The sequence below is a fragment of the Dendrobium catenatum genome, unplaced genomic scaffold (assembly GCF_001605985.2).
Source record: "Dendrobium catenatum unplaced genomic scaffold, ASM160598v2 fragScaff_scaffold_1434, whole genome shotgun sequence".
NCBI lineage: Eukaryota > Viridiplantae > Streptophyta > Magnoliopsida > Asparagales > Orchidaceae > Dendrobium > Dendrobium catenatum.
This window is the reverse complement of record NW_021319896.1, coordinates 221,130-236,167: the sequence shown is the minus strand read 5'-3', so window position 1 is coordinate 236,167 and position 15,038 is coordinate 221,130. Positions and strand designations below refer to the sequence as shown.

Sequence of the window (15,038 nt, the reverse complement as noted above, 5' to 3'; positions counted from 1 at the left end):
GATCCACCCACATACATTTTTCCGGTTCGTTGGGAGTACACGAAAAGAAACCAAGAACTGTCAGGACAAAGTGCATGATCTTGAACACGTGTCTATTTTTCAATATGCCACGTGTCCAGCATAATTGGGCAGCTTTATCACGGCTAGTGGACAAACTAGAAGAGAAATCTAACCACGTCCCACGAAGCTCACTTTGACAACACCACGTGTCCTACGCCAGAGCTCCTGTTCCCCGGCAGTGGCATTATCGTCATTTCCTCCTCCACACTGTCCCTAAATCAGATCCCTCCTCTCCCGAACCCTCGCCGAACTCCTTAGCTCTCCGGCGATCGCCGGCCAGATTACCCGCATAACTTTCTTTCTTTCTTTTATTTTTTTCAATCACCTTTTCTTCTATGTTTTTTTTTTGACCCAAAAAATGTTCGCTGTAAACTGAGCTCGGATTAATGGAAATCGAGCTGGCAGAGCAAGAAGCAGAGGAGCTCTCCTATCCCCGAGATCTTCTCCGCCGTCTTTCCGGCACGAGATGCAGCGAAGAGCTGCTTCCTGTGAATGGTAAAGTGGAGGATGCGGAGTGTTTTGATGAGGGGGATACGGAGCTCAGTTTGGGGCTTTCGCTGGGGGGCTGCTTCGCGGTGAAGCCAACGGAGACGCGGCTCTTGCGATCATCCTCGACCGCGGTGATCTCAATGTTCCCGAATGAAGTTGATTTCACCCTTTCTTCGGCGCCTCTGGCGCGGTCGTGCTCTCTGCCGGTTGAGGCGGAAGACGAGCACCTGAAGCGGAAAGAGATGCAGGGATTAAAGAGAATGGAGGTTAAGAGGAAGAGATTGGAGAAGAGGACTAGTACGAGGCTACCGATGGATCAGGTGGGAAGTGGGGATAGAAAGGAGGAGGGTTGGATTGGTGGGACAAACGGTGGTATTTTACTGAGATGGGATATGGGCGCCGCGGGCTGCGGGATGGAGGTGGACATGGCTCAGCTGGAGGCGATGCGGAGGAGGAGCTCGGATTTCAATGAAAGAGGTTTGCAAGGTATGCAATTTGTTGTTACATTTTAGTTTGGTAAGTTCAGTCTTATTGGATTAGAATTTAGAAGAAGACTGTGTTTGTTTATACGCCATTCAAGGCAAGGCCGATAGGGGGATTTAGGGTAAGGTTGTTTAGATTACAGTGAGCGCTTTTGTTTTACTTAGCTGTGTTTATGATCTTCAACTTAGGTGTTTTTTGTTGATTCTTGCTGATGCGGTGCATAACAATGCAGCTAAGTAGTATACGTATTTTATTAGTATGCTTATTATTAGTCCTTTTTCTTATATGTTACTGTGAGTAGTTGCCTTCCCACTATCCTAGTTTGCTTCTTTAGGTAAAAGAGTACAAAACAGCTTTTAGCTTTGCTTAGCCATTTTCAGCGTGAGAGAGAACTCACGATAGTAGCTTATACTTGTTGGAGATGGGAAAAAAACTCTCAGACTGAAATATTACACATTTTGAGCTTGGCTCTACTTCCTCCTTCTTCTGTGTTTCTTCTTGTTTTTGTTATTCTTGACTGCCCTGCTTCTCCCAAAGCATACCACATCACTTGCCTGTTCAACTGTGTAATTCCTTCGTGTTGAATTTGAATTATTTTTTCTACTTTGTTGCTTGGATCTCTATCCTCTTCTTTTCATGTGTTTACAGCTTCTTGGGGCAATGGATATTTGTTCTCTTTTTAAGCATTGAGGCATGCAATGAACTTTGGTTGGTTTAATGCTCACTTGCAATTAAAAGGAAATGCTTGATTTATTTTTTGACATTTCTACCTGTAACGGTATGAAGATTTATTTTATTGAGTTCATGGAGTTGCACAGTATTGGCTATCTTTATAGATATTTAAAATGAGGTATATTAGTGCAGATAATATATTTATGAAAGTGAAATCCTTTTTAATAAATAAAAAGATAAGGTGATTAAGATCAAATTTTAGTGAACTTAAAGTTGTTAATTATTTAAACTATGCTGATTGTATCTCAATCTTTAGGAAAAAATAAATAAATTGGTGAGTGCTATTGAATGTGAATTTCATATATTGTGGTGTTAAGTTGAAAAAAAATATTATTTGAGCTAAAAATATGTAGAGGAAGGTGTATATTTTTATTTGCATTGTTGTGCACAAAACTTTACTAATTTCCTCAAATTTCAAATCATACCTCAGAATTCATTAGATTTGAGGTTGACAGCGCAGTGGAAATTAAGTTGGATTTCTCCATGACAGCTGGGTCGAAGTCTCCAAGATTGAGTTAGGAGTTTTATATTCTAAAAAACTAATTTCCTATGATACTATTTTGTGCCTTCATTGTTGACTACCTTCTCATGGTGTGTTGTGATTAAAAAAAAAAAAAAAAAAAGGTTACTTGATTATTTTTCTTTCATGTTGTAATTGTTCCAAAATATGATCAACATTGCACTAGGTTTCTTGGTCCGGGTCATCTTTGTGTATATTGTTGCACGTAGAAAATGATTATGAATGTGATAGAATTTCGTTAAATGGATCATCCTAAAAAAAAAAAAAAAAAGGTTACTTGATTATTTTTCTTTCATGTTGTAATTGTTCCAAAATATGATCAACATTGCACTAGGTTTCTTGGTCCGGGTCATCTTTGTGTATATTGTTGCACGTAGAAAATGATTATGAATGTGATAGAATTTCGTTAAATGGATCATCCTAGGCTCAATATTATTCCACGCACACAATCAACAAAACTCGAGTTCAAGAAGTCAACTCGGAGATTTTATCCTCTAGAAGATCCTTCGATGCTCATGTCTATGACTATGCTGAAGTTAATTTAATAGAATTTTAACTTTGACACTAATCTTGATGCTTAAGACCTCTATTGATTCATGCATTAGTTCGGGGGACTAATGATCCATCATGGATCTTAAAGATTATGTGGATTCGTTTGCTTCCATCCAATAAACTGAAGCGCATGCCTATGAGTTAGTGCTAATCACCTGACATTTTTATAATAATTTATTTTTTCAACTATCCAAAATAGGAGTAAACTTGAATTCTCAGATGCTGAATTCTCAGATGGCTTGACAATCTCCTCTTCATGTGAGAACACTCCATATTGATTAATATTCCCTCTCAAATGAAAGCTCTTCAACATCATCGAGCATTGTTCATAAAAAATCAACTCAACCATGTGGAGGCCTCATATAAGTCTTCAATAGAAGCTGAACCATGAGAGCCACAAGCTACATTAACCACAAACTTAGATATCGCTTATTACGGAGGATGAAACAAAGGGACCTAAGTTAAGTTAGAATCATAAGTGGTCATGCCCATTTTCAACCTAAAAACTTAAGCCTATAGGTGAGAGTCAACCACTTAGTATTTCTAAACCACTATGTATTTTCAATTATCCACTATGGAATTGAACCAAAGTTGTGTGTTCCTTAATGTGGGTCACAGGCAACCCAACAGGCGCTCGAGCGTTCACCTCATTACCACCCATTGAGATAGTAACTAAGAGGCAATAACTCGAGGCAACAAGATTGCCCCTAGAAGGTGGTTATTTACCCCTATTTAGAGGCATCTTAATTTGCCTCTTAGGTGGTAGTTCAATTGTGACGGTCACTTGAGAGATGATAATTGGCCATTTTAGTTTTATTTTTTTTAATGAGAAGGGGCAAGCGGTTGTAAACGCCCCTCTAATCTTGCATTTTTTTGGATTTTGGTTTAAAAATAATATTGTCACCTTCTTTGTTTAACTTGATTTTTTTTTTGTGTTGATAGTATTGGTAAGAAAAATCAAAGCCATTTCCCTTGTCGCTTGGGGGATTTGATATGCCAAAAGGAAAAAAAAAACCTCTTGAGGATACCTTTATGTCATCATCTTTCTTGCTCGTTTTGCACTCAAGAACTATGATGTGGATTGTAGGTGTTATGTGTGGAATTTGATTGTGTTGATTAATCGGGTTGATCTGTTGCCTCGGACCTCAAGTTTGTTGGGAGGTGCAAGTGGCTTACCCCCATTTGAAATTTTTTTTCATACAACGCCCTGACGCTGTGTACCCGAGCGTCGCGGCGCTATGTTCTCGAGTGACCCAGTGCTGATCTACAGAGAGTGGTGCGCTGCAACGGATCAAGACTGAGGTTTGAGCGTCGCAGCGCTACGAGAGGGACATGATGGTTTTCTTTCTCGTTTTTCTAAATGGTTGCATCCCTCGAAATGGAGGGGGGGGGGGCAAGGTGGCCGGCGGCTTAGGGCTGCTTGGAGCAGGCGGCGGCAAGGGCAATGGGGAAAAAGAGATGGAATTTTCTGGGGATTTGACGACTACGAATTTATTAACCTCAAATGTCTTCTCGTTGAATTTCCACAAGATTAGCTAGCACGAAAACTAAAACTCACAAAGATCTAGTCTTCTCCGGCGAACTCACTAAGAGATCTTGGAGGAAGGAACTCACAAAGAGAACAAGTAGTAAATTTCATTTCCTCAAAAACTAACTATTACATAAGAAAAGTGCCATATAAATAGGCCTCAAAATGATAAAGAAAGCAAAAGACTAAAATGCCCCTTGGGCTACAATAGCGACTAAATACCCATAAGGGAAAAAACGGAAACACATAAAAATCAAATAAACTACTATATAAATGACTCAAAATAAAACTCATGATCGTGGCCGTCGATCTCCGACGTCTCCTGATGGTACATGTGTCGAAATCTCTAACGATGTCCTCATCACAAGGTCTTCTAAACTCGCCTTCCTTGCTTGTTGGGCACTCATAATGTGTGGTACAATCAAAAGCAAAATTTATTTATGTTTCCTAAGCCTTCACAGTTTTGACTTTCTTTCTTATTTGGACACTGAAAAGTACGATACATCTTGTAGGAAAAGTTGAAGTTTTATGCTATTGCTATGTTCATTAGACGCTTGGAAAGTGTGGTGCACTCGATGGAAAACTTCTTAATGATGCCTTTCTGACAGCATCTTTCTTATTCCTCTGCTCATCCGAGAAGTATAGTGCATCTTCTAGGCATTCTTGAAATCTTAATCCTTAACCTTTTTTGCTCTTTAGGCACCTAGGAAGTAGTGTAATTTGAAGGCAAAATTTTGGAGGTTCAACTGTACAGTATCATTTTTCACTGTTGCTGTAACAATAGTAAACTTGATGACCCTGATTAAAGCCTTGAACCCCTCCAAATGCAATTCATTTAGTGGCAAGATGATAATGGTGATATCCAGCACCTTGATCTTGATTGAGAACCCCTCGACATGTTATGCATTTGACGGTGCGACGACAATGGTGAAATTGAGCGATTGATTTGAGCTTACACCCTCTTTTAGTGTTGTTTGCTTGGTGCTGTGGCAACAATTTTGACCGCACACAAGTTCCTAGTTGATTACATTGGAAGGTTCGACAAAAGCACCCACATAAATGCATGAGGTTTTTTTGCACTTTAAAAAGCTTTTCATGTGACTTGTTGATGTTTAGTTTTATGAATGTTTTTGTTTTGGATGTTAAGTGATCTATTTAGTAGGAAGAGAGGAACATAACAATAATTATCAAAAGCCATTTCATATCATGAGGTAAGAGCCCTTATATATATATATATATTTTAGAGCCAAGTTAGCGCTACATTGATTCTTTGAATATGATGTAGTGGGGCTTTATTTTTTATTTTTTTCGGTGTTTGCTTAGGCCTTAAGGTAGATTTGCTTTATAGAAATGTCATTTTAGTCAAAATGTTTTAACTGCATATTGATGCGACATTCAAGAATCTCCTTTGGGCCCGAGTCTTAAAGATATCTTATAATTGATGAATAAGAGAGTTCTTATTCTTAGGGTTTTATTTTTTTTTGGTGTAATGTCTCAACGATCGAAACTTCGATCTTCAGTCGATCATAAATTAAGGAGTCCATTTGAGGTCATGGCTTTAGTTTATGCTATTGCAACCATAACCTTGCTTAGAATTGGTGAGGATCTCTGTTGGGATAATTGATGTTATGTGAAAGTGAAACTCCTTTGTCTTCTTTATTCTTCTCGCTTGGCTGAAACCTTTGAGAGCTTGAGAACACTTTGTTTCTTTAAAGATGGAGAAGGAAGATGGAAGAGAGTGTTCTTAAAGATTTGGAGGGATATTAATCATCCTAGTAATTTGGAGATGGCCCAATCATTAGAAGGAGAGGGAAGAGGAGATAAATCAACCTGGTGATTGCCTAAGGAGCTAGCAACCATAAGGAGGGGGAGCTTAATTTACTTCAATTTTTCAATAACCATTCAATTCCTCATACAATCTTAAGGCATCCTTATATAGAAGAGTTGCTGATACATACTAAAAAATACTTAACACTTAAAATATAAGATATATTGTGTCCTTCTTACTTATTCAAAACATGAAACATAATTAAGAACATATATGAAAACTAAATAGACGCTTGGCGCTAATCTGGATAGAGGACAAATGATGATCATAGTTGTTCTACATTATTTTGTTGGACTGTAAAAAACATTTTGAAAAGTAGGAATGTAACTGTCCTTTATAAATGGTTAGCAGGCAAATCATAAGATTTTGTTCTTGATAATTCTCTCGTATGATTAAATTGGTGGTTGATCTTGAAGTTCAATAATAGCTAAAATTGATTCAACGGGGTTTTCTCTTTGGAAATAAATAATGAAAATTCAAAGAAGATCAGTCTTCCTCCTGGGGAGACAGTGTGAGGGTATTTATAGGCATTGAGATGAGGACTATTTTTTGGTACATTGGCTTAGTACACAACGAGTTGACGAGCTTTGTCATTTCCGAGATTCGTTTCATATTAAAATGCCCTCTCTGTTGTCGTCGATCGAATGGTGGAAAACAAAGCCACGCATTTTTATAATCTGTGTTGGACATCAAACCTCAAGATTAGTGATAGTGCATATCTAAATAAGACCAATTGATCTATGTTGATGACTTTGAGTTTGATTCTAAAGATTGTTTGAATTATATAATTAGTTTTAGATCAAATTCTTGAGATCATCAAAGGGTCAACACAAATCATGATGAAATTCAATATTGTAGGAGCTAAAATATCATTATCTTGCTTAGCTATCATTACATGGAGATCATAGGATCCCAAGTTTTGATAACCTCTATTGGACAGTTGAAATTAATTCAGAGCTGAATTTTTGCGACACATCATAATCTTCTTAACAATTTCACAGGAACAGTTTTAAAGTCTCTCCACCTTTCTTTTGAGAATAAGGGGTCTAATAGGTTTCAATCAATCCAGATGAAATTATTTATGAATGTGGTAGATTCTCATTTCATTTTATGCGGAATACATTTTTTCACTCTATGGGATCTCCTGCACAGAATCCTCATGATTGTGGTGAACTGAACATGAAAGTGCTATTTACTAATTTTAAGGGGGCATTTTATATTTTACTTCTCAATGTCAATTTTGTTTTCAACCAGAAGTTTTGTGAGTTGAGCTTTAGCCATTTCAAGTTTCCTTTTAATACGACTTTTTAAAAGTTATATTTTATAAATAATACTAGTTTGATTTGCTGGCTATATTGATATCAGTGGTGGGCAGTAACTCAGCAAGTAACTTGCATTTATGGGGAGTCGTAAAAATGAGAGTGCCATGATATAACTGTTTAATACTCAGGAAAAAGAGATTAAGAAATGATTACATTTGGGTGGTTCTAACAGGAATGCATAAAGGTATAGTGAATATAAGATGTTGAGAAGTAAACTTAAGTAGTTAAAACGAGTTCAAGAGAAGGAAGAAAATCCTCCAACAAGATTTTAGTACATACGATTAAAAAAAAATACAAATATGTTAATGTCCCAAACAAGTCTATGATGCGATTTGGAGCAAAAAAGATAAGAAGAAAATGCATGAATACAAATATGGGGGCTTATTTTTTATTACTCCAACAATAACAGAAGATACAATTGATCTACTATGTGAGAGGTGGATCGGCTCTCCTACAAACAAAAGAGAAAAAATAAACATAGCACATATAAGATGAAAACTCTAGTCAAAACTCCCTCTTAAATATCCATAACACACAATAAACACAATTAAAACCTTTCTAAATAGCTCCCCCTTGATTCCTCCTCCTTATATAATGAATAATAGCTCCCTTGTGCCCCACAAGGGGGGATGAAGTATTGCCTCCTACTGCCCCTGATTCCGCCTAGCCAATTGACGAGTTTGGGCTGGCTGGGCCCCCGCTGGCACTGGCTTATCAATACCCCACAAAGATGCACCTTGTCCTCAAGGTGAAAGGATGAGAACTATCTATTGATTATCTTTTATGGCTCTTATGCGGCTTTGTACTTTGATAAATCCTTCTACTTAATTAGTACCTCCTATGCTCCTGTCTCCCCTCGGCGCATCCCTTCTACTTGCAGGGGCTAAAAAATGACCTCCATGTCTTCTGTTAAATTCGGGGGTAGTGGAGATGGTGTGTGATCTCCTATCACATGCCTTAGCTATGAGACATAAAATACTTGGTGCATTGCTGATGAAAGTGGTAATATCAGTCGATAGGCCATTACTCCAATGCGCTCCAAAATTTCATAAGGGTCAAAGTATTATGGGGAAAATTTCTCATCCCTCCTACTGGCTAGTGTCTTCTTCCTGTAGGGTCTCAGCTTCAAGTAAAACATGTCTCCTGGCTTGAAGTTTACTTCTCTCCTATGCTCATCAGCCCTCCTCTTCATGATCTGTTGGGCCTTTAACAAATATCATGTCCCTCTCCTCTCAGTATTGATCTACATTGGATACTGGTATCGTGATATGCTCATAATGTATGAAATGAGGTGGATCTCTCCTATAGAGAATCTTGAAAAGGATGGTCTGTGTTGTTGAATGGTATGAAGTGTTGTACCAATACTTAGCCCAAAGAATTCATTTTTCCCAACTCTTCGTCATATTCGATACAAAACATTGTAAATAGGTCTCCACGCTTATGTTGACCATCTCCATCTGGCCATCTGTCTGTGGAAGGTATGTCGTGCTCCTCTTTAGAACCGTCACCTGTAAACGGAGCAGCTCCTGCCAAAGATGACTGAGGAACATCTTATCTCTATTCGACACAATGAATTTTAGAAATCCATGTAAGTGCACTACCTCCTATATGAAAGTAGTATCTATAGAGATCGTAGAGTAAGGGTGCTTCTGAAGGATGAAGTGTGCATACTTAGATGATCCACTACTATCAGTATTAGAGAAAATCCCTCCTAACGCAGTAACCCCTCGAAGAAGTCCATCGTTACCTCCTCCCACACCCTCTCCAGTAGAGCTAGAGGTTGTAATGATCCTCCTGGTGTCATGGCAAAGTACTTGTGCCTCTGACACACATCACTTCTCATCACCCAGTCCTCTACGTCTCGATGCATCCCCACCCCATCCAGTATAACTCCGCGAACAGCCGACTATAGATTTTTTTAAATCCTGAGTGTCATCCAACTACGCTTCCATTAAACTCCTGCAAAAACTTGAGAATGTACCCCGGTGTCCATGGTAAGATGAATCACCCCTGATGTAGCAATGGGAGCTCCCTCAATGTGTAATCAGGATGACTGTGGGTCCTACAACGACGGCTCTGCGTTTCCCAGTCTAGAACCATATGTATTGATAAAGGTGTCAGTTGTAGTTCGTCCGTCTTCCACAATAGTGCATCCACGACCTTGTTCTCAAATCCTGGGCGATACTGAATCTCAAAATCATATCCTAGTAACTTAGATAACCACCTCCGGTGCTCCTCAGTCACATTCCTCTGCTCTAGCAGAAACTTCAAACTCCTCTGGTCTTTCCTGACAATAAAGTGTCACCCTAACAAATAGGATCATCACTTTTGGGTGGCTAAGATAATCGCCATCAACTCATGCTCATGTGGGGACTTGAGTATTGCCCCAGTCGTGAGCACCTGGCTAAAATAAGCAATGGGCCAATGATCCTACATGAGTACTGCCCCTAGTTCGTAGATGGATGCATCCATCTCCATCACAAATGGTCTGCTGAAGACAGAAAGTGCTAATATTAACACGTTGATCATAGCTTTCTTCAGCTGTTCGAAGGCTTGTGTTGTTGCTTCCCCCCAATTGAAATTTTCCATCTTCAGCTACTTAGTCAATAGTCATGATATTGTTCCATACCCTCGTAGAAACTTCCAGTAGTACTCGATGAGACCTAAGAACCCTTTCAACTCTTTCAAGCTCTTAAATAAAGGTTAATATAACATAGCCTCATTCTTTGGCTGATCTGCTACTACCCCTGCTCTATTCAACACATGTCCTAGATACTCCACCTATGGATGTGCCAAAGAATATTTCCTCAAGTCAGCATACAGCTGGTGCTCCCTCAAAGTCTCTAGTACAATCCTCAAGTGACCTACATGCTCTGCCTCCATACGACTATAGATTAGAATGTCATCAAAAAGACCAAGATGAACTTCCTGAGATAGGTTTGGAAAACCCGGTTCATGAAGAACTAAAAAGTGGTTGGAGCATTGATAAGACCGAAGGCATCATCAAAAACTTATAACTTGTCTTGTGCACATTTCTTGACTTCATGTCAATATTTGAGAAGATAATAGCCCCAAATAGTTTATCCAACACACATAATCACGGGGATATGAAACTTGTCTAGCACAGTTTCCTGTTTAGGGCTCTATAGTCCACACAAAACCTTCAACTATCGTCCTTCTTTTTCACCAGTAAAATTGGGCTACCTGGGCCTGATAATACCTGACTCAAGCATCTCTCCGATGAACCTCTTTATCTTATCATTTTGAATATGTGGGTACAAGTATAATCAGATACTGATAGGAGAAGCTCCATTCTTCAAGGTAATGGCATGCTCCTGCTCCCTAGGTGGCAGTAATCCATTAGGCTGCTGAAAAAATCTCAAGAAACTGCTATAAAAGTTGATGTACATACTCAGGGATCTCGATGGGCTTAGAGTCTTGGACCTCCTCTAGGCTTTGCATCTCCACCAAGTAGCCAACCCTGTTCCCTGTAGTCACCATGGTTTTGATTGAAACCATAGTTCTGCACAGGCTGACATCTTCTCGCAACACCACCGTCTTCCCCTCCATCTGAATCTCCATAGTCAAAGATTTCCAGTCCACCTCCATCTCCCCATTCATCTGTAACCACTTCATCACTATGATCACATAAATGCTCCCAATTTCAAGGAAAGAAAATTCTTCACTATATGTAGGCCTTGGAGTGTTAGCACCAACCACCTACTCTTCTCCACTTTTCCTGTCCCCATCATGACTCCAAAGCTCCCCGTATCCACTAACTTCAATTCCAACTGGTCCATGACCTAATTTGAGATGAAGTTGTGAGTAGCCCCGCTAATCGCTTTCTGACCTATCCCTCACATTTATGATGTGATTTGGAGTAATCGGTATCCTCTTCACAAAATGTTAGGGCCTGGAGTGTGTCGTCCTTGCACCGATAGTCTGACGCATACTTCTCATCCCATCGGAAGCACGCACCCTTCACCCTCTTGTTATGCACCTCTGCCTCTGTCAGGCGCTTGAAGTTGTCCCTGGAGCGAACTCCCCCACTTTTCTCCCTCGGCACCTCTCGCTGAAATGACATTGTCTAGGTCCTTGATACCAATGAAATCAAGGCATGCTTGTAGGAGCCTACCGTGACTCCGCTCCTACTAGTCCTCTCCATCTATCTCCGATCCTCCACCATCTGGGTTAGCTCTATCATTGCCCTCAACTCCCTCGACCTTAATTATCGGAGGTATACCCATAAGTCGGGTTTTAGTTCCTACAAGAAATTTCCCTCCAATACTGCCTCTGAAATACCCCTCAACCGCCTTGACAACAACTCAAATCTCTCCCGATACTTCATGATGATCCCCTCCCGAGTCAAGGCAAAGAATTGCTCGTGTAGACCTCTTTCCCGAATGGCTAAAAAATGCTCCAACAAGCAATCCTTAAAATCCTCCCAAGAGTGGATTGAATATTTAGCCTCTCTCCCATTGGAACCAAGCTAGGACTTTCCCCTCTAGACATAGCCCCGTGGTCATAAGCTTCTTCTCCTCATTCAACCCATTCACCGCGAAATACCTATCCACCCGATACACCCACCCCTGGGCATCCTCCCCTTCAATTGTCGGCATCTTCAACTTCCTCTGGATAGCATCTCCACTCTAACTTCCTTTCCCTCCAATGATTCCCCTCGTGCGAGGATGGGAATCCCATCTTTCTTTCATCCTATTTGCATGACCCAATCCCCATGGCTCGACTAGACCACCTTTTTTTTTCGCCCACTCCCCTTACCTAGAATGCCTCCCATAGTGGTCGGCCACCCCACCACCTCCACCACAAAATTCCCTCCTTGATGTTCCCCATCCAAAAATTCTGATCCGCCGCTTATCAAAACCCTTGGGATGTGGCTCTTGATGAAAGAAACCCTCTTCATTGAAGTCCTCTCGTCTGATCTCCTTTCCCTTATATTTGGCCAAGGAAATCTCAGTCAAATCTTGATTAGGGTTAGTAATCAGAGCCGCTAGTGGAGTTTTGGATTGCATCTCCTCCAACCCTCCAAATAATCTCTCCATTTGATTCTCCATGACTGAAAACCTTCCTTTGATGATTGAGAACTTCTCCTCCGTACTTAATTTGATTTGCTCCACTTCGCCTTCCAACATATCCACCTTCTATACTGTCATCTCTCAAAAACCTCTCTCTGATATCAATTTAATGTGATTTGAAAGCAAAAGATAGCAAAATAAATAAGAAGAAAATACATGAACACAAATATGGAGCCTGATTTTTTATTACTTCTTCAATAATAACTAAAGATACAATTGATCTGCTATTCGAGAGATTAGATCGGCTCTCCCACAAATCCTAGTCGTTGCAAGAAAACTCACAACGAAAGAGGAAAAATGAACTTGGCATATATAAGATGAAAACCCTAGACAAAACTCCCCCTTAAATAGCCAGAACACATAATAAGCACAATTAAAATCCTTACTAAACAGCTCTCTCTTGATTCATTCTCCTTACATAATGAATAATAGCTCTCCTTGGCCCCACAAAGGGGTCAAAATATTGCCTCATGCTGCCCCTGATTCCGTCCAGCTAATTGGTTGGTTCTGCCTGAGCTGGGCTGGCCTAGCCTGGTTTGGGCTGGCCTGGCCCCGCCCCTAGGGGTTGGCATATCAATCTACCTAAAAAACATCACCAGGGTCCACTTTTTAGGTGGCCTAATCAAAATGAGGAGAAAGTCAAACATCCTTGCTTGGATTGGATTATTACAATTTCACAGCCAATCAAGTGATGACATGACGTGAGTTTTTTTCACGTAGGTTTGGTGGATAGTATAGCATTTCTAAAAAAAAAATATTAATGTTAGCACCTTTAGAAGATGCACAATTAAAAAGGAACGAAAATGAAATAATTGATCTGTACCCGTCTGATTGCAGCCAAACAATCTTCTGCACGCAAAAAAAAAGGGGAAAGAATTGAACCTTTAGAGTGTCTTCCCACTGTATATTTTTCTATTAATGCAATGCTTCTATGTATAGCTATGTCATGAAACTGTTGATACTTTCTGAAAAGCAATGAAGTTCTACTTGCTAAGCTCCACATATATTTTGATTTGCTTACAGGATCTAAAACCCCAAACTTAAGCAGCTCTTCAACTGCTCCTTCAATTCCTGACACAGATCAAAAGTCAGTTGCTGTACCTCCATTACCGCCATTGTTAAGATCCCTCAAATCTTTTCAGGAAGATGAAGTACTGAAGAGAAAGACTGGGAACTTGAACGGATCAAAAGATACTGGACGAAACTTAATGGCTGAAATGCCTTGTGTTTCTACCAGATGTGGAGGTCCCGATGGTAAGAGGATTGAAGGTTTCCTCTATAAGTACACCAAAGGTGAGATCAGAATTGTTTGTGTTTGCCATGGAAGCTCCCACACTCCGGCGGAGTTCGTCAAGCATGCCGGAGGCGGCGATGTGGAAAATCCTCTCCGGCATATCGTTGTGAGCCCTACTCCCTCTGCTCATAATTACTGATGGTTTTAGGTTTATATGAACTCCTCACCTTCTCTACTAACAATGCTTGAAGTGCTAAGTGCTAAGTGCTATTCAACTCCAACCTCTCCCTTTCCTTTTTTTTTTTTTTTTTGTTGGATGCTCCAGCCGAAGACGGGGAGTCAAATCTTTCGTTATTTTTGTTTGTGTGGTGAAGCAAGTGCAAGTGATATAATTTGCGTGTTAGCAATTTCCGATTTTTTCTGTCTCAATCGGATTTGTCGAGAAATGCGTGAAAAAGCATAATTGACGGTTACCTGTAGAACGTGTAAAATGGAGTTCGATTGTAAATGATCAAGACATTTTTTAGTTTGTCACTGCATTTTGGGTAAAATTGAGATCGTGTGTGGAGATGACCTTAGCGGGAGCCGAGAACAGGTGTTCATTACTCGACGACGCCTAGGCAGATGAAACCACTTGGTTCCAACTGAGTGAGGGGTCTTGGCCTCATTCGTTCAATCCTCTAAGGCTTGGAGACCTAATTATATATAACTGAATAAGGGCTAGTCTTGACAATAAATTTAAGTTGTAAACAAGAATCTATTCTCAAACAACCATAAAAATGGGGAAATTCAACTTTGTATAGCTTATAGGATAGACTAATCTGAAGAAATATTACACTGATTATTTTAAATTGAAAAAATACATCTAATGTTTATGTTCAAGCTAGTTTACCTCCTATGTATTTTTAGTATGCTTAGTGATGCTTCGATTTATAGAAATTTGATTTGACATGAGGGCATTCACTAGGCTCAATAAGGACCGAGGTTGTTTGAGTGGCTTCTTACCGCTTTTTTAAATATCTTTTTTATACAGAAAATTAAAAATATTTATATTAATAAAACTGCTTTAAGAAGCGATAAAAAAGTCGATGATCTCGACATGAGCTCAGGCTAGAGGGACTCGCTTGAGGGATTAATGACATGTTGAGGAGCATGATCTTGCGACGGGAGCTCACTTTGGCTGCACCAATGTGATCC

At 39.8% G+C, this 15,038-nt stretch overlaps 1 protein-coding gene across 1 annotated transcript; it reads left to right on the top strand.

The window, feature by feature from the left end:
• The first annotated feature begins 245 nt into the window (after positions 1–245).
• On the top strand, positions 246–14,098 carry LOC110097772 (ninja-family protein 1-like). Its single transcript, XM_020824327.2, has 2 exons — positions 246–1,035; positions 13,631–14,098. The coding sequence occupies exons 1-2, from the start codon at positions 447–449 to the stop codon at positions 14,038–14,040; spliced, it is 999 nt and encodes a 332-aa protein (XP_020679986.1). The 5' UTR covers positions 246–446; the 3' UTR covers positions 14,041–14,098.
• Positions 14,099–15,038: the final 940 nt, after the last annotated feature.